The sequence below is a fragment of the Amphiprion ocellaris genome, chromosome 11 (genome assembly GCF_022539595.1).
Source record: "Amphiprion ocellaris isolate individual 3 ecotype Okinawa chromosome 11, ASM2253959v1, whole genome shotgun sequence".
Taxonomy (NCBI): Eukaryota; Metazoa; Chordata; class Actinopteri; family Pomacentridae; genus Amphiprion; species Amphiprion ocellaris.
Window position 1 is genome coordinate 14,970,331 of NC_072776.1, and position 26,033 is coordinate 14,996,363.

The 26,033-nt window shown below is 37.6% G+C and overlaps 1 protein-coding gene across 6 annotated transcripts in view; it reads right to left on the bottom strand.

The window, feature by feature from the left end:
• Positions 1-20,926: 20,926 nt before the first annotated feature.
• Positions 20,927-26,033, bottom strand: part of LOC111584968 (alsin-like) — a 29,457-nt gene continuing 24,350 nt past the window's right edge. For all 6 annotated transcript variants that reach the window (XM_035940995.2, XM_035940994.2, XM_035940996.2 and 3 more), the window contains one exon: positions 20,927-25,028. In XM_035940995.2, the coding sequence (XP_035796888.2) occupies positions 24,990-25,028 (39 nt within the window). In that variant the 3' untranslated portion in view covers positions 20,927-24,989. The remainder of the gene's footprint in view (positions 25,029-26,033) is intronic.

Below are 26,033 nucleotides of genomic sequence, written 5' to 3' on the forward strand. Positions count from 1 at the left end.
AATAAACTCCACCAACATCTGGAGTGCATGGTACACATCATATCTGACACTAAAGCTGCATATAAAGTGCATTAAAAGCGGCACCGATACGAAAGTAAACATTAACTTACCGAACTATTAGAGTCCTTTCAGTGTCTGCTGGTAGAATCAGCTGAAGGTAGACAACTGGTTAAAACAAGCCAACGGGCAGGAAAACTGACTGTGGAAAATGTTCTGCTGCTGCACCGATAAATAAACCAACAATTATTATATCAGAATTAATCCAAACGAGGAGAACAGTGTCTCTGCTGCCTCCTCCATAGGACCCGTCAATCAGTTCAGACCGGACTCTCAATCAAGTAGCCCCGCCCCCTGGCTTCGCAAAACTTTAACGCGCTATAAAAAAATCAATATTGATTTATTTTAAGATCGGCCACCTGATCTATCATTTTGACCATGAAAACTCACGAAAAAAAAATGTATGTACAGTCTATGCACCGTACTCTCTTTGGCTACACACTTGCTGATGACCACTTCCGGTCTCAGAAAATGAAAAAATTGACTTTTTTTCCGTTTCTGTCTCTCACTGATTTTACTTTCTTGTTATTGTAAATATAAAACGAAAATCAAAGCATTTAAAAAAAAAATCGTATATCCCTTTTTGATCATGAAAAGCAAAAACGCCTTGTATTTCAATTTTAATTTTTGTATTTTAAAACGAAAATCAAATAACCATTCGTTTTTTGTTTTTCAATACCCGTTTCAGACCGGAAAATCCAATTACCAGATCCGTACACGGACCATTACAAGCCGAGGTTCCAGTTTTTTACTATTTTGACATGCCAAAATAATGATGTGGGCTTGCTCTTAAGACAACAAAACCTGATGTACATATGGTCTAAGTAGCCTGTACATGTGTGTAAAACACAATCTGAGATGGTACAGCAACATTTTTCCTGAATTCTGTTGGGACTGGCACAGACTGAACCCAGCGTTAATCAGTTTTTTGTAGTTCACGATTTTCCAGATGTCAACTCAAGTTGCACCATTAAACTGAAACTACTGGCTGTGAGGAGGCTAAGAAAATATGAAAACATTCAGTAAATACACAATTTTTGACTGGTAGTGTATGCTCTGCGTGCTTTTGGAAATGCTCAACAAATAACAAGATGAATATTGCAGCATTTGTTTGAGGAAAGCGTCTTTCCTTGTACGACCAGCTCAGGTTAAGGTTACTTTTCGTGTGATGTTTAGTTGCTTCGGTTTCACTTGGGCAGACAGAAAGCTACTGTGGCTGCAGACCGTCACGAAGATGACGCCGCTCACAAACATGGCTCTTATCCAAAAGCTCATATGGCTCTGGGGTGTGTGCATTTGTTTGCACTTGCGTGGATATGTGTCCTCTGGGAGCGAAACATAACACTGTGACTGTTCACCGAGTGCAGCCGCAGTGACAACATAGCATGAGAACAGCTAATTAATGCCGACTAGCTGACAAAAGCCCGCCTTAGCGTCACTCTCCTTTCTTTTTGCTGCTTGTGTCAGACACTAAAATTCTTCAGTTAATACAATTAAACAAATTGATCATAAAGAAATTAAAATTAGATGGCACCGGTATAAAAGACAAGTGACGAATAGCTTCAAGCAAAAAATACTAGCATCAAAAATCAAAGTGTCTTTTTAATCATAATCTCTCCCAGTCCAACACCGTAGAGGCTTAATACAGGATGCTTTGGGACTGAAACAGCGCATGTAAAAGTCCTCCTTCAGTCATTGATTAAACCGCAAAAACTCATCTCTGTATGTCTGGTTTTTTTTGTAGAAATAATCTCATTGTGCTGTTAAATGGCTTCGATGTGTAGAATGTGCAGATATGAATCCTCGCCTTTCTTTGTGGCGGTTTCACCAAATTGTCTTGAGCTACCAGCCAGACTCCACAAAGTATTCATGTACGCACATAACTGATTAACTGTGTGGTTAATCGTTCAGTTCATTTAAGTCGTTCAAACTAAAACACTCCACTTCAGATTTGGGTCAACTCATAACAAGTTAATTTCATTCAGTGCTGTTCTCTCTGAAATGACATAAAATCCACAAATAAACCCAGACGTCTCAAACCAAACGAACCAAAAAAAGAAAAACGCCATAAGCCAGAAACAAAGGACACTCCAGCTTTGCCTGACTCATGGTTATCGTAGGGGTAGTGCAGTGTTGTGGAAGAATCTGGGATGCTTCCAAAGGTCAGATAATCAACAGATCACCAGCAGATGGAAGATGCACAGACGGAGGAGTGGACTATGGATTCACATGCAGCTCTGTTCATATCGCAGTAGGTCTAACTGCATTTCCCCTCATATCAAACACAGAAGAACACACGAGGAAACAGCAGCTTGTTACAGATTCGGCTGCAGCATCATGTCAGTGATTATTTACAGTGTTGATGGAAAGCATGTAGAAATCAAAACTCCAAATTCCAGCAGTGACTACTTCAATTACAACTATTTTAATGATGCATTATAAAGGCTTGGCTGACAGAGAGTCTCCTTATACTGTCTGTCCTCATTCCAAGCATGAGTTTAAAGCCCCACTTGTTTCCTTGTACATGGCCAATTACCACAGTTGTAATGCGGACAGTCTGCAAGGTCTCACATTTTAGACACATGTGGACTTTGATGAATGACAACGTTTATGTCACATGGGCCCTACACATGGACACAGAAAGCATGAATTGGCCTTGACAATCTACAGGCCTGTATGGCAATAGGTGCAGCCATTGTTCACGACTCCACCATCAAGCACTGAAAGAAACAAAGGCGTACACAGCAGTAAAGCAAGGAAGAAGCTAAAGTTTGCTAAAGACCACGCAGATGGTGGATAAATGGAGGACATTTGTGGACAAAAGAGTAGCAAATTAAAAGGTTCTGGTTTAAAAGATTTGCGGTCTATATGGTAAAAATTAAACACTGTGTTTCAGCATAAGAAGTTAAAATTCTCTGTGAGACACAATGGGGTCAGTATCAAGGTTTGAGCCTGTTTTGTGCTGGATGTCTCGTCATCATCAGTGATGAAACTATGAATTCAGCTTTGTTTCAGCACACATTCCTGGAAAATACCAGCATTTCTGTCTGTGAACTGAAGCTCAACTGGGTGGTTTGGAACGACGAAGTCCAGACTTTTAACCCAATAAAAATGTTGTGGAAGTACCTGAAGCGAGCAGTTCATTTGAGGAGGCCCACTGAGATCAAAGAGATGAAACTGTTTTTAAAGGAGAAAGAACCAGTTGTCAGTTTGTGGTTCAAACTATGCCTGCAAGCCCAGACGATAGAGTGTGTCCTCCCAGATGGAAAAAGTTGAAGAAAGTGTCTTTACAGCAGAAATTCTTCCATCTATGTGACCAAAACAAACTTAATGTGTTTATATATATATATATATATATATATAAAATTCACTGTCACCACATCTTTTTATTAAAAATCTTTCACTGGCCAAGCAGTGCTGTGTATCTCTGATCTGACTAATAATGACACTAACAATGGTACTGTGATTGTTTATATAAATGCAGAATGCAATGCAAAGAGAGTGTGGATGGAAGGAAGGACAGTAACTAATAACATACAGGCATGTGGGTGTTATTTTGAGATGGGTTTGAAAACAGCTCAATACAGTTAAAATCCCTTTTAAAGTACTGGCCTTTTACCTTCTATTTTACTGTCCCTATTAAAACGCATGCATTAAAATGGCCACACTTGAAACTTCTTCTTGGCTAATCACAGTACACTGCTTCCCTGGTTTTATTTTAAGAACCTCTCACGTTTTGCGTGACAGTGTTGTCTTTGCCCAATGAGTCGTGCATATAGAAATATGGACGCACACATTCAGGCCTCCCAGAATTAAGCAGCTGAAGCAAATCATCCACCCGAGTCTTGGAGGTTCCACTTGAAATGTTCATGTGCAGCCCAAGATTTGTGACTGTGCAGACCGTTTGCGCTGAAAGCTGACTGCACGTGTGCCAGAAAAATAAGTGGCGCCTAAATTAAATCTTTGGAAGGAGGAGAAACTATACGAGGAGTTTCATTGTCCTCCACACCTCAATAATTCATCATGACCAGAGTTGTAATGGAAGTAGTTGCAGCCAGACTTTGGAGGCGCTTTGATTTGTCTATCTACACCCAAACACAGTAGGAAGTCCTAATTTCTCCATAACTCTTGTGCTATGTCCACCCACCCTGCTCGGTACACCTCATAAATAATCTCTGATATGGTTCTTACAGAGTAATTTGTAAGCAGCTGCTGTTCCCTTGTGTGTTTTTCTCTGTTCAGTATGAACACCACTACAAGAAATGTATGTCAAAATATGTTCTGCAAAGGTTGGATGTATTACAGTCACTGCTCCTCTGGATTTGCATGAGTACTTATGTCTATGTGAGTGAGGGGCTTCATGCCCTCCTTCTGCCCAGTCATCTGCATTCTTCAAGTTCATCCTACAAAGAGGACCAGCAGTAAATTGACCTGCCTTCGACCTTCATTCTCCGCCAGGTCATTAAGTCGCTAATGTGGCACTGATGGAAGACCAACTCCCAGATGAAGTTTATCGGCTCCAGTCGTCTGTTTTCTAATCACCCCAATCCCACTGTCTTTGTGTTTCAAAATGATTCTCCCCCTCTGCCAGATTCGCCAGAACCCCAGCCTCAATTCGTGCTGCCTGCTTTATTCGCCATGCCGCCATCACAAATTCCACGCCAGTCTATTCAACTTAGCGTCTTTATTCTCCAGATATCAGTCGGCATCTCTGAAGCCCTGCCTGTTCTCTCTAACCACCTGGTTCACCATCAACTTCAAAACCACTGTTCTGCACATTCCTAATATTATTGTTCTAATAAAGCTGTTAAATCACTCCTGTTCCAGTTTAGTCTCTGTGTTTAGCATTTGTGCCAACTTTATCATTCGTATCGGTAATAAACTTTATGCCCCAAACAGAGATAAAGCCTTTTTGGTTTTCTGCTCCTCTACATAGTTTTGTTATAATTTCTATTTTTTTATTTCCTTTACACAGAGGACATAGTGACTGAATCTAATCAGGGAATAATGAGCTTCTTTCAACAGTGCCCATGGTTTGAATTTGGCTACTTGAATCAAGATGGCAAAATAGATAAATGGCCAGATGCACATAAATGGACAAAACTGACTTCATTGGCAGCTTTAGTTCACTGGATTTTTGCATCAAAAACACATAACCATTTACCTGAAAGTTATTCCACATGGGAGTTCAGTGAAAGAAAGAGCCTCCACTTATTTCAGTAAGATGGAAAATGTTTTGAATGAGTGCTGGTGGCAGATTTATGCGCTGGTGGCTGGATGTCTGGCTGAAACCAGTGTGCTAGTCTCATGCCAGTGTTTAGTCACGGCAGGTAACTGGGTCAAGAGGCCATAATCCCCTGTGTCCCCCATCAACCCTCTCTTCTGTTCATTCCCTGTTACTGGATCCTGTAGGGCAGGACGAAGGACAGAGAAAGACTCAGAATCAGCACAGGGGAGAGGAGGAATCATCATTTTTCATGTTTTTTTTGTTGGTTTTTGGCTTTTGCAGCTCAATGGTTTGACTACAGAAGACTCATTCTCTGTCATCCTGTCTCAACTATTCTTTCTCTCCTTCACAAAAATCAATATTTGTGTACTGTCAGGATTTCTGTGTGCTGAGAGTATAATTTTCTGACATTTGAGCACATTGGAGCAGCCAGTGGGTGAAAATGTTGATGACACTTATCTTCTCAACAGGTGGTTGAGGCTATCTATTGTTGTTAAACCACCAACACTGAATACCATCCTCTGTTTGTCTGTGGTGAAATGAAAAGTACAACATTTCCCTCCCCCTACCTTCTAGATCTTTATTATATAATTTAAGTTTCAGTTTGTGATGAATAAACCAAGTTTTCAACTCAAGTTAACTCTGCATCAGAATCAGCTTCAGTTATAGGAAGAGGTGAAATAAAGTGAATCAACAACGGTACATAAATATGCGAAATTTAGCAACATCACAGTGCAAAATGCATTAATAATGGAAAATCATCTTGCCAACTGTATTATGGACCTCTATGGGGGCAAATAGAGCCACAACAACCACATTAATGCTGAATACACAAGGTTAAAATAAACTTGGATTATCTGTTATAGCTGCTTCACACTGGTGATTTCTACATGTTTCTAACCAGTAAGAAAAGTGTCAGACAATGAAATGGTAGCACTTTTTCATCCTGTCAGAAAAACGTCAGCATATGCACAGATGAAGAAGGGATGTAATGTTGACTGCTCTGAATGTATTTTATTATGAATCACAGTATTGACATGTAGATGAGTTTGATGAAGCTTGTCTGACTTGAAACTAAACTCTTATTAACCTTCATGTCTTCCTGCGGGTCAAAATTGACCCGTTTTAAAGTTTGAAAATGTGGAGAAAAAAAAAATGTTTTCACAGTGAAACTTCTGATGTCCACAATTTCAACATTTTTGGGAAATCTTTGAACATTTTTGGTGGAAAAAAGAAATGTTGAAATTCGCTGGATTTTGGTAGATTTTTATGTGAATGTTCTTAAAGAAAACATTAGAAGCTTTACTGATATATATGTAATCACTTTAGATATTTTCAGGATTTTTTTGGGAAGATTTTTACTCATTTTTTGAAAATATTTACAAGAATTTTCTTGCCAAATTTGGGGGATTTTTTTTTTAAAATAAAACTTTTAAGGGAAATTTTTAAGGAATTATTGGAATTTTCTTGCTGAAGGTTTTGCAAATTTTCAGAAATTTGGGACATTTTTTTGCTGAATTTTTGGATTTTTTTTTCAGACAAGGAAACAATATTTTTTGGTGCCTGTAAATGAGGACAACAGGAGGGTTAACTTTAATGAAGGAGAGCATTTGACAGTTTTAAAAACAACTGCTATTTGTTTTGTTTTGTATCATAGTTACACTGAATTTAGAATTTAATGCATTACTCTAAAGGTGGTTTAAGGAGAGGTTGCTAATATACAGAACTTTAATTTCGGTACACTGAGCATTGAACATTGATCTTCCTGAGACTCTGAGAAGCTAAACACTCATTGCATTTGTAATCTGTACTCTGAAACTACAGTGATGGAGTGTTTACTGGATCCCCCTCTTATGGCGGTAAGTACTGTATTGACAGAAACTGGTGTAGCTTTGAGAGGTGTAAGGAAAACAGGCGGTGATATCAGTTTAAATCAAAGCTTATCCATTGGTTAATCCTAACTCTTATAGAGACGATAAAATGGAACAAAGATATTGTAAAGAATTTGTTGCATTTCCTGCATTTGTGGTTATGTTTTATTTGTCCTGCAGAGCATGTTTACGTTGTGTTTCTGTTCAGTAAGCACTGAATAACACTGATGTTCTGCTGTAAATGTCAGTTTGAAAGTTGGTCATGAAACTTCCAAAAACAAATACAAAAGATTTCTAACATTTAGGTGTCTGTCATCCTACATCATCCTTGAGGGGAAAGATGTGCTTTAAGCCTTTGCATCAGAAGAGCTAACTGGAGTCTATTAGCTATTGTTAGCCTATTGTTAGCGTATTGTGCAAGCTTTAGTGTAACTATTTGAAGGCATTCAGAATTAGTTTTAAAATTGTGTCTTGTTTAAAGTCCATGACATATACAATACAATACAATCCCAATATTATTTGTTACCTCTTGCTAGCTGTGAGCGAAAAGCTACCAATTTGGAGAGATTCAAAACAAGTTTTCAAAAAATAACAACTAGACCAAGAATTTTAAACATGAAGCTATGTGGATTAGCAGGAGACAGTTTAGGTGTCTGTCATCCTACTTGAAGTGAAATCTGTGCTTTACATCTTTAAAAGTTCACTGAGACAAAAGTACAAACACAAAAACCTTGTTTTGTTGTATATGTGTGAAGACAAAGTCAAAGCTAATGTTTAACATGAAGTCAATTGAAAGTAAACACAAGATATTCTACACCCTTAACTACATATATAACTTATTTTTGACTAACCCTTTAAATAAATAAAGTATTTAAAACAGTGAAATGGGTTAGCTCTGTCACTTAGCTCTGTTAGCCTAGCACAAAAAAAAAAACAATAGACAACAGTATGGAAGCACTAACTAGAGGCTAACAGTTAGCCTGTAGAAAATCAAAAGTGCAGGAACAAATTACACCCAACATGTTTAGTTTTCTATTCTCGTTTTTCTGCAGTTGTTGTCACTTTGAAATAAAACTTTAGGAAATATGCTTGTCTTGTAAATGTTCTCTGTGACTTAGCTCTGTTAGCCTAGTGGCAACAGTATGGTTAGGCAGCCTGTATGCTAATAGTTAGCAACAACTAGCAATAGCTGCTTACAGCTTGGAGAGATTCAAAATGTGTTTTTAACTCACTTTTGAAAGTTAGTTTTGCTTAAACTCAGTTATATGTAATACAATAATTTACATGACAGACACAATATTACAGTTAATAGTCTGGCTGTGTTCAGTTAGCTTATAATGTCTCCTGCCTGTACTGGTTTTCATATACATTTTATTACATTACATTAATTATATTACATTCTCAAGAGACACAATTACATTCTCAAGAGACACAAGCTGCAGAGCTAAACATATGTCTGACAGTTACAGACACCTCAGTGGGGAAAATTGCTGCACATGATGCAAGATGTGTATTTTCTCAGGGTTCATCCACAGTTGAAAAGAGAGAATGGTGACAAACACGGCTGGTGTTGCATACTTTAAAAAGTTGGAAATAATTCCTGTAACATCTTTTGATTAAGGAAAATGCTCTTTCGTTTCAGAAAATGAAAACCACTGAGGTTAAATATGATTACCTCAACCCTGAGATCATCAGAGAGATGTCGTCATTGCAGCCCATAAAGAGCAGCAGAGGTGAGAAGATTCATCTGGCTCTGGAGGAAGGCATGCAGCAGGGCACGATGGAGGCCGAGGGCAAAATACTCTCTGTTGAGGAAATACGGAGAAAACTTTTGCACGAGGAGGCATGCATAAATAAGAAGATAGAGGAGCTGGAGATGGGGAGACAGGAAATGAGTAAAGAGAGAGAAGTCTTTCAAAGAGAGTCAGCTAAAATGACGGAGATGAGGAGCGCCTTCCTCTTGGAGAAAGAAAACATGGGAAGAGAAAGAAAGGCTTTCAAGAGAGAACACAAGGCAAAACAGAGGAGGAAAAAGGCCTTTAATTCTGAGAAAGACGCCATGTTGGAGGTGAGGAGGGCCTTCGACGTGGAAAAGGAAGACATGGAAATGATGAGAAAGACCTTCGCTCAAGAACAGGCCGACATGCAGAAGATGAGGGAGGATTTCCAGTTGGAGAAAGACAACATTATGAAAGAAAGACAAATCTTCAACAAGGAAGTCAAGGTCCAGCGCATGAGGAGGAGGGCCTTCGATGCTCAGGATGATGCCATGTGTGAAGACAGGAAGTCCTTCAAGATAGAGAAGGAAGAGATGGCCATGATGAGGAAGGCCTACATTCAGGAGAAGGCTGGCATCCAGAAGGCGAGGGAGGCTTTCCAGCAGGAGAAGGAAAGCATGGAGAAAGACAGAAAAGCCTTTTGGAAAGAACTTAAAGCTAAATGCAAGAGGATGAAAGCCTTCAGAGCTGAGAAGGAGGCCATGTGTGAGGAGAGGAAGGCGTTTCAGGCAGAAAAGGAGGAGATGGAAAAGCTGAGGAAAGTCTTCATGCAAGAAAAGACAGAGGTCCAGCAGACGAGAGAGGCTTTGAGCAGAAAGACAGATACGATGGTGCAGAAGAAAAATGCATCAAAGAAAACAAGTCAGAGACCAGTCAGCACAGACGCTCCAACCAGCTGCATTTCAGTTTGTGCTTGTAAGGATGAACAGAGTAACTGTGGCAGCACCAAGAAAGGCAAACAACGAAGATGGACGAGGCAGTGGACTTGTAAATCTTAACCAGCCAATGTGCCATCACAGGCATTAACTAAATATATATGTTGGCATTTATTCATATACAACAAGTATGCTAAATAAATTATTGTCGGAAACATTAGCTGGGATTAAGTGCATGATGTGGTTGGTCAGTGTGGTTCACCTACTAGTACTACATATTTTACACAATGCAAAGTTCATTAAGTTGTCCATCTTTAAAATGGGGCTACAACTGTGGATTTTAGGTATTTGGAAATAGCAAAATTAAGTCGCAGTGAAAGAACAAGGTGTTGTTGAGTCAGGAGTCTCAGATTGTGCTTCCTTCCTGCTTCCAGCAGCATGTTGCTGACAGGAAGGACTTGAGTAGGAGAAGTCAGAGGGTTAACGTGATGAGACTCCGTGTCCTCATACTTTGTATTCTCTGCTGTGCTCTGACTGTCCGTCTCTCTTCCGCCATACTTTCTCTCCTCCTCTATAACCGACACAGCTGAGATATGGGCACACAACCAAAATGTGTGTATGTGAATTGGAAGCTCTGCCAACCTGAACCGTGTGACCTGCATCTCTGGCTAGTGATGGCTGATCGAGGCTTTGTTGAAGCTTCGACACTTCATTCAAAACATGGTTCATTACTCGAGGCCTCAATGACACACAGTGCTCGAGTAGGACATCTAGTGGTCAATAATATGAAGTGCAATCAAGACGTGGTCGTTGGTTCATGGATTGTTTTGGATTTGATTCGCCATGCACACATTCCTGTTTGACTACACTAGATGATTGTATGGGTTGTAGTGGACACAAAAATAATATTACTAGTAATAATAATGACAATAACTATTGAAGAGCACGTTTCTTATTTCCCATGTTTGTCTGTATCCCTATATACTCTTTGCTTATATTCTGTGTTATGAAACATTTAAACGGTGCTGCTACATTCATGAGATGCTCTACAAATACAGACTGATGTCATTTTCACATGGGGCTGGTGCAAATAAAGATTTAATGGATTATTATGGATTTTGGCAAAGTATGTCTTGGGGTTTATTGGTAAAGAGGTCAGTAAAGAGGGTGTGCTTATGTAACTGGTTATGAGGTTTTATTGAGAAATAATTTATCAACAGTTTTGGGACCACTGTTCCCTCTAAGCTGCGCGCGATACTTGTTTTTTTTTTTTTTGCACATTTATCATCTATTTTTTGCCATTTTCAAGTTTTTTTTAACTTGAGTCTCGACTCGACCGTTTTTCTCAGGAGGTTGGACTTTAGCCTTTGTGCTGGAGGGTTGAACCCTCAGTTCCAAGACTTTCAAAGCCTCCAGACCTCCCGAGTCCTCAGGACCTGAGCTTTCACACAGTCTGAGGGCTGAAATTTTCTAAGTTACTGAGTACTTCTCTGTTAGTTTGAACCTTCCGACAGTCCAAGGACTGATATCTTCGAAGTTCCTGAGTAGTTCTCTGTTAGTTTGAACCTTCACACAGTCTGAGGACTGAAATCTTAAAAGTTCTTGAGTAGTTCTCTGTTAGTTTGAACCTTCAGACAGTCTGTTAATGTTTCGATTAAATCTTTGTTTTTCTTTTTAAATGTTTTACCACCTTTTAATGTTTAATTTTCTTTTTAAATCCTTCATTGTATTTTCAGTGTAATTCCTATTTGAACTTTTATTGTCTTTAAGATATAATTTTCTAATTAAACATTTAATTTTTTAATTAAATGTTTTGTCTGTTTTTGGATAGGTGTAGTGAGAGACTGACAGGAAACGGGGGAGAAGAGTCGGGAGAAAACTTGCAGCAAAGGGCTGCTAGCGGGACTCGAACCCGGGACGCTGCATCAGGAACCAGCCCCTGTACATGGATCACCCGCTTAACCCATTGAGCTATATGGGCACCCATGTTTTGTCTTTTTAAGGGTTTAATAATCTGATTAAATGTTTTGCATTTTTAAAAATGTTTAACATTCTTCTTGTTTAATTGTATTTTTTAAATGTTCAATGATGGAAAATACTTTATCTGTAATTTCTAATATTTGTATTTTAAAAATTTTGTTTAATTTCATAATGACATGTATTGTATCGTGTTGAATGATCTCATTCCATATTTTGTCTGTTTAATAGTTAAACATTAAATTACATTACATTATATTAAACAGACAAAATATGGAATGAGATCATTCAACACGATACAATACATGTCATTATGAAATTAAACAAAATTTTAAAAATACAAATATTAGAAATTACAGATAAAGTATTTTCCATCATTGAACATTTAAAAAATACAATTAAACAAGAAGAATGTTAAACATTTTTAAAAATGCAAAACATTTAATCAGATTATTAAACCCTTAAAAAGACAAAACATTTAATTAAAAAATTAAATGTTTAATTAGAAAATTACATCATAAAGACAATAAAACTTCAAATAGGAATTAAACAGAAAATACAATGAAGCATTTAAAAAGAAAACTAAATATTAAAAGGTGGTATATGTACATATAATTTAATTGTATTTAATGTTTAACTCTATTAAACAGACAAAATACTGAATTAGATAATTCAACAACATACAATACATGTCATTATGAAATTAAACAAAATTTTAAAAATACAAATCTTAAAAATTACAGATAAAATATTTTCCATAATTAAACATTTAAAAGATAAAATTAAACAAGAATATTAAACATTTAAAAAATGCAAAACATTTAATTAGATTATTAAACCTTTAAAAAGACAAAACATTTAATTAAAAAATTAAATGTTTAATTAGAAAATTACATCTTAAATTTCTTAAATCTTTTTAACAATAAAACTTTTTAAAAGTTTTATTGTATAAATTTTTTTTGTTTAATTGCTTTTTGTTATGTAGTTTATTTCTTTAATCTTCTTTTTCTGTCAAGATTTTAACCCCAACCTTAAAAATGAAATAAACCCTTAAATCACAATTAAAATACTTCTGTTGTCACAATCATGAGTTAGTCAATTATTCAGTTTATCAATTCAACTTTATTTGTTTAACACCTTTCACACAGATGACAAAACTAAACAAGCAAAGAGAAAAAAAACTATGATTAAAACTCAAAAACATTTACAAAAAAAAAAAAAAAAGATTTAACATGGTAATAAAATATGTTGTGTCCAGGGGATGGAGGGAGTTTATTGAAGTCTTCTTGGGCTCACATGGGAAATCATTTAAAATATAAACTTGATATTCAGACTAAGGAAACTGCAGAGTGACAGAAGAACCAACAATATCTCCTGTTTTCTCCTTTAATGAGTCGACCCTTCTTGTGCTTTCAGACCAAAGAACTACAGACTCTTCACAACCTGCTCAAACTCTTGGTACAGGACCTCACCACACGGGTCAAGAAGGTTTCTGTCTCATTTCTACTCTGAAGCTCACCTTCTCCTGCTCAAACTGCTGACAAATGTTTCTGCTGCTCTAAAGTCTGGTCTCCAGAACTTCCTAAAAACTCTCAAAGTCTCTTCTGCTGCAGGTTGCTTTGTAGAACTGTTGCAGAAAACCTCACTAAACCACATGGAGGGGCCTCAAGATAGTCGTCCAAATGAAACCATACAAAAACCAAACTAGCACAACCCAAACGCTAAAGTCTCCTGCAGCCTACCAGAGAACCTCTGAGAACAGAGAATCAGGACAGGAACTCTTACCTTCTGGACAACCAACGTTGGTTCACAAACAAGAATATAGAATGTGTCTGACCAAAAACCTCTAAAGACTCACTACAGCCAAGATAAAGACACAACTCAGCTGTACCAAATCCACTAATCACTGCACACATTAGCACTGTGTGCTAACTGTGGCTAAGGAACCACATTTACCAAGACAACTATCCAGTACAAAGCCCTAAAACACACCAAGAAACACATTAAAGACGATTTTACTGCTGGAAGCTGCAAGCCAACGCCTAAAGAACAAATTAAAGCAATGGAGCCAAACCCGGTTCAGTGGTGAAGAGAAGCAGAGGAAATGTTTGTCTGCAGCTAAATAAAGCAGGAAGACACTGAGCTGCTCAGGTGTTCCTGATAACACCAAGCAGCCACCTGGACAGCCAATAGGAACACAGCTTACTGGAAGTCCAGAGGGCTGGGTTAGTGAAGGAAATTTAATTTAAAGTTGAAGCAGAAAGTTAACAAAGAAAGTTGAAAACCACCTTCTGATACCTGAAATCTCTGAGTTTTCACACAAAGAACACCTGAACATGTCAAACTGGTTCCATAGTAGAACCATCATTGTAAAAACGTCATAGTATGGTGTGTTGCTCAAAAAACATTATGACCCGGCTGTCAGGGGACAAACATGTAAGAAACATGAGAACAGAGAGAACCCAACCAGTAGGTCACAGTTTATCATCCCCCAGTCATCTCCTGAAGTCCATATGGTGAGAGACATCAGTATCTGGTTGTTAATGTACTAGAGGATGCTTATAATCATGCTGATGTGGTCTGTACTCTACAGTATTTTAGTGACTCAATAAATGCCTAAGTTGATTTTTTTAAAATGCTTTTCAGTTTTTAATAAACATTTAAGAGCCTATATGTAATCAATAAATGGCCTTTGCCTATCTTAAGAAAAACTCACTCAGAACTGTGATATGTTAACAGTACTAAATAAATCAATAAATACATGCATACACACAAAAATAAGTTAATACATTAACTGTGTTAAGATAAGATTTAGATTTAAAAAAAAAAAAAGTTGTTTATGTTTTTGCAGAATCCAGTATTGCTCACTGGTTGGTCATTACATTTTATTAGTTTGATTTCACTGTTTAAAATGATGCCACCTCTTTTCAGACAGAACCTGTGATAATAAAACAATACAAAATTTTTAGTTCCGTGTTAATAAAGTACTTAAAACTCCAAGTATGGCTAAATGCTTTTTTCAAAATTAAATATATCACTCCTTAGGTGGTAGTGGCCCCAAGTTCAGTAAAGTTGGAAAGATATTCACAGATTCGGACTTCCAGCATCAATAACTCATTAGATATAGGTTGTCAAAACATAAACGGTGCCTCTTTCCCATTGTTGCAAGGCAGACAATGTGCTACAAGCCCAGTTTTATCAAAAGTAGCTGTCTTTCAAGCTACAGGAATAACATTGGTGTCTATGGAGTGAACAGGGTCCGTCTGCAATTTACAAAACCGCTGCAACAGTAAAGAGAGACAAATATTCAATAACTTCACTCTTATACATTGTAGTGTCACTAAAATCACTGCAGCCTTCAACTGGCTCCTGTTGACAAAGTGTTTTAACAGAAATGTAAATGCTGTAATTTGATTCTTTTAATGAACCATGTAACTTGAATGGATGCGATGCTGGTGTGACCACAGTGCACACGTCTGATGTTGCTCACAGTGGTCCAAGGGACGCTCAGGGAGTTTGTGTGTTTGCTCAGACTCATGAAAAATTACAGGGAACATTGTTTGGGACTCAAGCAGTTCCTTCTTTTACTCACTATCTCCCCAGCCTTAGAAAAAAAAAAAACCTGTTCACACGGCACAGATGAGGCTGAGGTACACAGGAAATGTTTGGCTCCATTGTACAAGTTTGGGTAAACAGTTTTGTGGGTTGCCCAGTAAGCCAGTGGGTCTGCCGTTCTTTCTACAATTGCATTCGCTGTGGCGCTTTGCATTTGCCAGGCTCTACTTGCATCTTCGTCTAATAGGCTCCACAGTTGAACTGAAAAATATTGAAGAAGATCATCATCATCATCACCAGAAATGTCAGTCATTCCCTATTCAGAAGAGAAAAAGAATACCTGTGGAAGGCGCTGCTGGTGGTGGAGGACGAGGCTGCGGTGGTGCTTGTGATGTAGATGACTGCTGCTTGTCATTCTTTATGTTAATTGTTGTGCATTCTGTTATTAAATGTTATTTCACACTGGCTGCCACTCTGATTGGTGAATCCAAAAGTTTTGAACTGCAGAGCCACAAGTGTAGCAACAGTCAGTGAACTGTTCTTTTCTTTGGTTTGTAGTCTGTCAGCTAAGCACCTGACAAGGTTCTGTGCCAGGTGTTGTGGCATGGGGGTGGTGAGTTGGGAATATATATATATATATATATATATATATATATATATATATATATATATATATATATATATATATAATCTATCTATCTATTCTCTACGAAATACGAAATCTGACATACTACTAACTCTCAAAGCAAAAACAACAGCAAAAAAACCAATCTATTCTGCGAAAGACAATTCAAATGAACAACACTAAATAGGGATCTCCTATCCCGGAACACTCGATCCCACTGAGTGATTCACATAACAAACCGAACCAATCAGGTGATTCGAAGCAGTTGAGTGCTTCAAACGTCACTGAAGTGATTCAAACGTCACGAGTCACGTGACCAAACCACGCCTCGGCACAGTGGCTCGATACGTTTGCTTCATGAGCTACAGCGCATGTGTCGAAGCCTCGGGTATCAGAGGACCATTACTATCTCTGACGGCCTTCAGCTCTCTGCAGACAGGCTGGACGTCAGCACTCAGTGATACAGCAAAAATCACACAGACCCATATATCCTATGAGCAAGCCTTATTTCATTTATGTAAATCTACAAGTTAAACCTACATCATTCATTCCTCTATAGACTGTTATAGCAGAATGCCTATATGTCAGTTTTAAAATTTAGATTTGTGTTGCTTAAACTCCATGACACTTAACACAAGGATTAGTCAAGCCAAGTTATTAGTGATAAATAGCAGGCATTGAGCTACAGAGCCAAAGAAACAAATTAAGTTTGCATATTTATCTAATAAGATTAAATATTAAAGTTAAGACCCTACAGTATTAGTTGTTATAGAAATTTACCTGACTAATTTGAATGTTAAGGCTAAGAGCCTACATGTTATATGCTATATCAAATTAACAGCCTAATTCAAATATTATGGTTAATATCCTACAAAATCAAACAAAAAACCCCCAGCAAATTCAGATTCAAAGAATACTTCTATAGACCCACTATTTCAGTCAGTGAATTGTTTACATAGTAGCAATGCCAGATATTATTTATCCCTCTCAATTGAACTTCAAGAGATAATCAAAACTAAAGTGAAGATCTTACACCAAAACATGCAACTTTTTACTGTATTTTTCATCAAAAAATAAATAAAGAAGACTTTGAATATATACAGGATCCAAAGCAGACATTTAGCTCCATTAGTTCTGTTAGCTTAGCAAAAAACCACGAGACAAGCACAAGAACTGACATCAGTAAGCTCATAGTTGTTGCAGTTTGTTGCTAACTGTGGTGTTGGCTAACTGCTGGTATTTGCTCAACGTGCAACTCTTAGCAACAAAGCTAGATTGCATGATAAAAAGCTGCATTTGGAGGGAAAACAACATTGAAATTTTAAGTTGCAGACTAAAGCAATCATTCAGTTTGTTTCGTGGAGTTGTCATTCGGGACAAGAAAGTGTAGCCTCCTTTGCTGCAGAAAACTAACATTGAATAGTCTTTGAGATCAATCTGGATCAATCCATCCATGATGCCATGGAATTATCATATCTAGATTTTCACATACACACAGATGTCCTAAAGAACTAGAAGGACTTGTTTGGTGATTTCAGTGCAGCTACTGAAGCTTGTATTGTCATGACAGTCAGCAGGTTGGTGGATTCTACCTGATTTTACAATTCTTTTGGAATGCCTACTTTAAAAGGAAAACAAGTTCAAACAGGCCCCTGTGTTAATTTCCCCCAAGTTTATAGTTTGCCCTAGCTCCATGTCCCTACAGAGATCACTACTTTTGTTTGAACCTGACTTCAACATGTTGACGCAAACCTGTCAGAAGATGGGCCAAGTTCAAATTCTGCAGCTTACTAATGTACAAAGAATTATGACTCTCTATGTATCAAAGGTGAAAGTATCATACTGTTGTTACAGCACTAAATCAAACCTCACTGGAAAGAGTTCTATCCCAGTTTGACCTTCTGACATCTCCTTAACCATCAACCAAAATCCAGCGAAATTTGCTGGATTTTGGTTGATTTTATTTGGTGAATGTTCTTAAAGAAAATATTAAAAGTTTTACTGATATATATATGTCACTTTAGATATTTTTGGGATTTTTTTGGAAGATTTTTACCCATTTTTTGAACATATTTACAAGAATTTTCTTGCCAAATCTGGAGGATTTTTTAAAATAAAACTTTTAAGGGAAATTTTTAAGGAATTATTGGAGTTTTCCTCCTGAAAGTTTTGCAAATTCTCAGAAATTTGGTGAATTTTTTTGCTGAATTGTTAGATTTTTTTCAGACAAGGAAACAATATTTTTTGGTGCTCGTAAATGAAGACAACAGGAGGGTTTAACCATTTTAAGATATCAGCAGCGACAGTTCGTTAGCAACTCGATACTTTTCTTGCAGCTATTTGATGAACCACTATGCGTTGCATACTGTTATCACTGTAAGAATCCAACAAACAAATGCTTCCAGGCTTTTTTTTGCAGAAAGAGAGGTGAGTGTTAAAGAATGCTCCGGTGGTTTTTGTGTCCTTTAATGTCTGCTGCAGCTAAAATGTCTAAATGTGTCACAGGCAGAAGTGTGTGTTGTGCTGCAGGTCTGCCTGAGTTCATAAAGGTCAGTCACAGCTGAAAAAAAAAAGGCCTCCAAGGTCTCTATTGCTGAAGTCTTTCCAAAACAAAAGCCAGCAGGTTTGATGTTTTTGAAACACTCCGTAGTTCCTGTGTTTCTTTGAATTACCTGAAGCCTTCACACCTGGTTGCAGGTCACTGAGACTGGGAAGTGGAAACAAGTAATGTTTGACATTGTTCATTTTTCTGACTGGAGTCTTTGATCGAACGTGGGCCATTTTTAAAAAGATTGTACTTACAGTTTGTGTTGTGAACGATGGCAGACATGAACACATAAGTGGTGGTTTGTAGAATCAGAATTATCTCCCATTAAAAAAACACATTAAAATAAAAGGGTGGAGGGCGGCAGATGAAAGAGCAGTCGTCTAACAGTGGTTATTTGTCTTTTCATAAGACGAAAGCAAACAGTTTTGTTAGTCGAAGGAAAATCACAAGATTTTAATCACGAAATGTTTGCTTCTTAGCATAAATACAAGAAAATAGCTGAGAGTCAGCTGCCCAAATCAAATTCTACTCCTGCTATAATTGATTTTAGGAGTTTTGCTTTTCTTTGCACAGACGGCAATGAGTCGGCATTTTAGAACATTGAATTAGCGTCTAACCCAATGTTCCATCATTGGTCAGTTTAATTAAATCAAACCACCAGAAACTCCAGATGTACAACTGACACGTACAGTATTAGACCGCATTCACTTCATGTGCTGCTCAGACAGACACTAAACTGACATCAGTAAATGTTGGGGACGCAGACTGTAGGTTACACATACAGGTGATGTCATTATGCGAGTAATGACATCATTTATTATTGATGAGAAAGACACCTGATCATTGTTACAACATGCAGGTGTCAACCTTGTTAACAGTGTGTCCGCAGGCAGCTTAGGCTTAGAGTTTTCATCTCATCTCCTGCAGGTGAAACTGATCTGCAGCAGGTGAAGGAATAACACAGATGGAACGCTGCAGAGGATCATGGTGCTAATTTGGGACACTTGGAGAACTTCAGTTTTTTTGACTTTTGTAGTAGCTGACTCTTTCCCCCTGAGAAAGCAAACAGCAGCACAAAAAGTAATACTAATACTTTAGTGAAAAGCTGCAATAATCAGCATTTCTTATGTAAATGCTGAATTAAGTGACTTGATGTGTCAGTGTGTCATTGAGACCCTGCAGAATTATGCAGCTTTTTAGCCTCTATTAGCTTATTTCATTTTTATGGCCTGCAAAGCTTGTGTATGATGGATGTCCTCCACCTCTATTAGAAACTGGCAGCTGCAAGCACCCTCTAAAAAAACCCTTTTGTCTCTCTACCCACAACCACACCGGTTCCCTCTTGTGTCGGTTTTGTGCCATTACCCACGTAATTACACTAAGCTGTAGACTAGAAATGTCACTCATCAAACATTTGGGCTTTCTGAGGAAGCTGGAGGGGTTCGTCCTCACCTGAACCTGAACCAGGATGCAGGGGAAGTAAATGGATGGGAAAAAATACAAAAGTAGAAAAATAAAGGAACGTGCAACAGTAGAAAACATACTGAGTTTTAGGGGGAGCAGAATATGAAAGTGTCTCTACTCTGTTGAATTACTGGAACAGTCATCATTAAATAACAAACACACAGCTTTAAGGTACTATTATATCGGCAGTATGTTTACATCTGGCTCTTATTAGTCTTTTACTAACTTAAAAGTAACTAAACAGTAAAAGAAGAGATGAATAAAATATGTAACCCAAGGCTGTCGACATCAAAAGGCAAAATGAATGAATGCTTTAAACCCTGAGTCGCCAAACTGCATTTCCCCCCAAAATACACCTCCATGTTCTGGCAGGTTACATTTTCTACATGAGCCAGCTGGGATCCGTTTAGTAAGTAAAAATGACATCAGTAATAATAAATGAAATCGTTCATTCATTCCATCAGGAAAGTAGCATCTACTTATGCTAAAAAAAAATTAATCAAATGTACCTCTATCTTACCTGCATACATTAAATGAAGTTGGCACCTATAAATAGATTGTACAGGCCTTCACATATTTGATGGATTACATTGGAAAAAAAAAACATCAATACCAAATTGACTTAAGATCTTCCTCCTTAAATTATGTAAATACAATAGACATTAAGGCCCCAAAAATCCATGCAGCATCAACATACACAAAGTTGTAAAAATGGACACAATCAAGATGTCACATTAGTAAATTAACCTGATTTCTAGCTTCATTTTGATGAAAATGGCTGTTTGGACAATCGGACATTATGAAAAGATGGTGGAGAAGTGTAATTAGTTAGACCTGCCACAACAAACCAGCATGTTTTCGATAAAAAAAAGGCCTCAGTAGTAGTCTGTGTGGGACAAGTTGATCCTTGAATCCAAGAAACAAGAGAAATAATATCCATTGGGAGACATTTCCAGAATGAAAACAAATTTATTGCCCCTTTTAACAAAAGAAACAAATATCAATCTTCTTTTGATCCATCAAAACTAGTGAACATTCTGCAATCAGTTCCCTTAATCTTCTCTTTCTAAAAAGCTATGAAGTTACAAAAATATAGACATGGTTAGAAAAATAATCACTTTCAGCAGCTTTCTAGTTCAAAACCTCCAAGAAAAATACCAAAGTTTTACATGCTTCATCTTGTTAATTACACACACTCCCTACAGCTACTGACCATTTTCTCTCTGCTGTTTTCTTTCTCTCAGGCAGCTAATGGTTGCTGTTTACTTAAAACAACAAATGCACCAGAAGGGAATTCTCAGAATGCTCACGACTGTTTTAATGCAAAGTATATAACAATAATGTAATGGATTTTCTTTTTAAAAGATAGAAAAATATCCACTGTAATGCAGACACCTGTGAAGTCCTTTTTCTGAGGTCTTTCTGAAATCCCCTCAAATCAATAACTGCCTGAAAGGAAGAAAATCAGCATACAAGGGGGCCAAATGTTGAATGAGATGAAAAATATGTATCTGCAATCAGCCTGAAAACAAGAAGTGATGTGTTGATATGAAGCTGAAACATGTAAAACATCAGTACTGTCCTTCAACTTGGTATAAATGGAGATCAGAGAAGTTCCTCTAATGATTTTATCTCAGCTTCATGTTACATGTGGAGCACATGACACTGCAGCGGTTTTAACAGCAAAAAGAAATAAAAATATTTAAGCAATTTTACCAACATATACAGATTCTGGAGGTGCACATTCTGCTTACATTGGAGTGACAATAAATACAGTACAAACACAGTTCAGATGGTGGAAACTGAAAGAGAAAACATCTCAGTTCGAAGTACCTTGATCATAATTTTGGCAAGTTTTTTTTTTCCGTTGCAGTTCGACCCGAGTCTTTTACACTGTTCAAGCTCCATTCATCAACATTACGGCAGTGCAGCTGCTGCAAAAAAACTAATCATGCCACTTTATGACACTGACTTTACACCCAAACACATAACAGTTCTCAGTAGACTTGTATAATGGATGTGCCTTTATTTACTGTATATTATATAAGAATCTCTGCTGGTGGGATTCTTAATATCTACGTAAGTCTGTGGGAAATTTTCTAATAACATCAGGATGATTTACACTATCAATGTACAATATCTCTGATAAATAACTGTAATAGCTAGAAATGGGAGTCATGAAATAGTGACAAGAAACTCCTTGTTCCAGAACAAGGACAATTTATGACACTGAATAATAAAATAATTTTTTGATGTCTCTAAAAGACTTGGATGTGAAAATAGTGATTTATAACATTTACAGACAACTTTTAATGATTAAAACAAGCCAAAGCTTGAAGGATTTGATTTTTATGTAGGCTAGTTAATTAGCTGACTTTTTAAATCTAGATCTGCATTAAAACACACACAGTGGTAGACAAACATGACATACAATTGTGCTCATAAGTTTACATACCCTCGCAGAATTTCTAAAATATGTACCATTCTTTAATGAAAACATGAATGATCAGAGCAAATGGAATTATGAGACAATAAAAAACTTTGTCTGACCACTAACCCTAAATGAAAGAAAAGTTTTTCCATGATCAAACATCCATCCATCCATTATCTAGATACCGCTTAATCCTCATTAGGGTTACAAGGGGGTTGGAGTCTATCCCAGCTGACTCAAGGCAAAGGCAGGGGACACCTGGACAGATCACAGAGAGACACACAAGCACCCTCACATTCACACCTCAGCATGTTTTGGTCTGTGGGAGGAAGCCAGAGTACCCGGAGAAAACCCACGCATGTACAAGCAGAACATGCAAACTCCATGCAGAAAGATCCCGGGAAAGCCGGGACGTGAACTGGGGATCATCTAGCTGTGAGGTGACAGTGCTAACTACCGATCAAACACATTTTCTAAAAGAAAATTAACAATATTTTGCAAGGGTATGTAAACTTATGAGCACAACTGTACATGTTCTTTTAATTTAAGTGCATAAGTTCATTAACATTTTAGGGGTGAATTTCTACTAAATGATTCTGAAATCAGTTGGCAATTTTTGAAAATAATTCTGCTCACAAACAGACAGAACTGCCAACATAATTCCCTGAAGCAGGGAGAGAAAAGTCCTGGAGTGTTCCTTCAAGGATGCTACACGCAGAGATACTGTGTCTGTTTTTACACTCTCCAGCATGAGTCCTTAATTACACTAAAAATCAGCAACACTGAAAGTGTTCTTTGTCAGATTTGTTCCTAATATGTTCATCTGCATTTATACAAACATGACACAGAAAAACAAACAAAAAAATTATTAACAGAGGAAATCCTCACTTTAAGCTGAGCTAATCACCAGTAGCTCATTAAATATATTCAGTCATGTAACAAATCCTTTTCCTTTTCGTGACTTGTTTCTATCCTACCTCAGAGAATCAGCTTCACCGCTGGTTAAGTTTGTAGGACAGGAGGGTGAAAACTGAAAGTCTGTTTAGTGTGATTTCTTGAAGTGATTTCTGCATTCAAAACACTACGTACAAGAAATTGGAGAAAGACAGGGAAATTCTAGCTTCCTGACAAGCACAGCTACGCTCTTAGCAAAAGAAAAAAAGGCTTTTTTTCCCTTTTCATCGCCTACAGCTATCGGATCTGGGGGTTCTGGGTCAATTTAGTTGGTTTCTAAGGAAGAAATATCAAACCACAGCTGAAATAGTCCCTGAAGCATTTTGCTGTTTTCATAGAAACAGTGAAACTCATTAACCTGGTTAATTAAAAGTTTAAAGTCGTGCTTGCCATTAGTTGCATTAAGTTAAAGAAGTAAAACCTCACACCCAAACTGTGGTGCAGCTGCTGACAGATGAGCCAAAGATCTGATTTCAGTTTGGAGGCTCAGCTGGATCCGGCTACGCTAAACTCCACCTGTGTCTAAAACCAAGCTCAAGAGCAAAAAACCTTTTCTGTTCTAGAAAGCAAAAGTACACATTTCTGCCAGTTTTTGTCTTGACAACCAACCGCTACTGTGTGCAGTTTCAGTATGTGTCTGCAATGTGGGCTGCTTTAAATGTTCGTATTTTCAACAGTGTATTAAAGATGGAGTCTGCGATTCAGGAAAAATATTGCTGATATTTAGTTGGTTGGCATATTTAAATGTTTAGTATGTGCCAGATCTACCATCCATTGGCCAAGACTTGCTTATGTGGAGCCACTCTGGTTGTTTTCCATTTACAGAGACCAGACTGTATATGAAGACTGGATTATTTTTCACACACAGAACACACAGTTAGCAGATCGTGAGGAGATACTAACTGGATTTGATAAACACTGCTGCTTTTAAGCCATGATCTGCTGTTAAGAAAATACCTGTGATCACATTACCTGGTTGGTTTCACTGCATTAAAATTCTGTGAAATTAAACAGCAATTGCAACTTTATAATGCTTAAATTCCCTTTGAGGAGATTTTGGCACTAAGAGAAATATTTACATGACTGTATTATTTATTAGTCCTTAGACCTTCCCCTTAAAATATGGTCATGTTTCAGATCTTGTCAGTAATGCAGAGTGTCTGCAAGTTTCCGTGGAAAGCAGATGAAACAGAAAATATACAACATCTCACACGGACTTTAGTTCCCCTTAAAAGGAAAAACTGTGTAATAATCTCAATTGCACCATTGCTAATAACAACTTCAATAAATAGTTTTGATAAATTTTGCAAAATGCAGAAACGGAAACTGAACAAATGTATTACAATGTACAACTCAAAGTAAAATGAAGACAATGCAGTTTTCTGATACATCCAGTAGAGGGCGATATGCTACTTTCCTATGAACAGTAACTTCTGCTGTGGAGAAACATACCAGAAAGATCCACAGTGAGCGATGCTGTTCCCGTGTTCAGTAGAAGGTGAAGGAGTAACTCTCTCTTCTTCTGCGGTGTCTGTGCAGCTTCCCAGCAACAAAACTGGTGCTTTGACTGGTTTGGTTCACCGCTGTTTCCACATCCTGAGTCTGTAAAGTCACCTCCTGTCAGTTCTCATACAGTTGACTCCTGCTGGATCTGGATGTAGCAGGCCTGAAGAGGAGGCACATGGACACGTTTAAGAACTGAATTGTCAATCAATGAATAATTTAAATAATTGAGAATAAACAGCAATGGACAGTCATTTTTGGAGAATATCTGAAGTGCTTGAATTTTTAGAATGACCTGTAGTTTGTGCAGTATAATCGAGCACTGTGAAAAAATAGGAAAAACTCAAATTTCCACAACAAAAACATTCCAATTGAACCAGGAGCTTCTCAAGGAACCAGACGACCAAACATGCATGTCAACCAGAGAAACAAGTTCCAGTATCAATACTACCAAACTATATAATGTGCCAGAAAAAGATTAACACAGCATCTCAAATACAGTATGCCAAAATACCAGGGTGTCCTACAACATCTGGTTGCGTTTTGCAGTATGCAAGTCAGTATGTTTTTCTGGCCATTCTGACCCACAACTCTCTGCACAGCGGAAGATATTTCCCATATGTCACTATGTCTCGCATGAGTACAAACAAGTTTGAGCTGCTGAGAGCCAACAGAAGACAGCTCACACTGCACTACAGACAGCCATGGATAAATGAGCAGGACGGTGCAAGTTTAAGGTGCAATAATATGACTAAGTAATAACCAATAGTGCATGCATCAGTGCATGCTGAAAGTAAAAATAAAAAGTAGGCAATAAGGAAAACAGTGATCAGATTCTATGTATGTTAGTTCCAGATGCTAAAAAAGTGCCTGCTGTGAGAGAAGTACTTTCCAAAGCTTTAGGGGTGGAGTCTGCAGCCCTGACAGGATGGTCAAACTCAAAACAAGAAGGTTTTCTAGCACTGATATTAAGACGGGGGTTCTTAGTGTTAATCAGCTTTAAAAACAAAGTTGGGCTGTTGGTTCTTGGTGGGAACCCAAACGAGGACACTGAGTTCACAGGACTTGCAGAACTAAAAGGGCTCCATCAACTTTGCTTTACAGAATAACAGAGAAATTACATATACACAAATGATTGCATGATTATGGAGTAAAACTATCTCTTTTT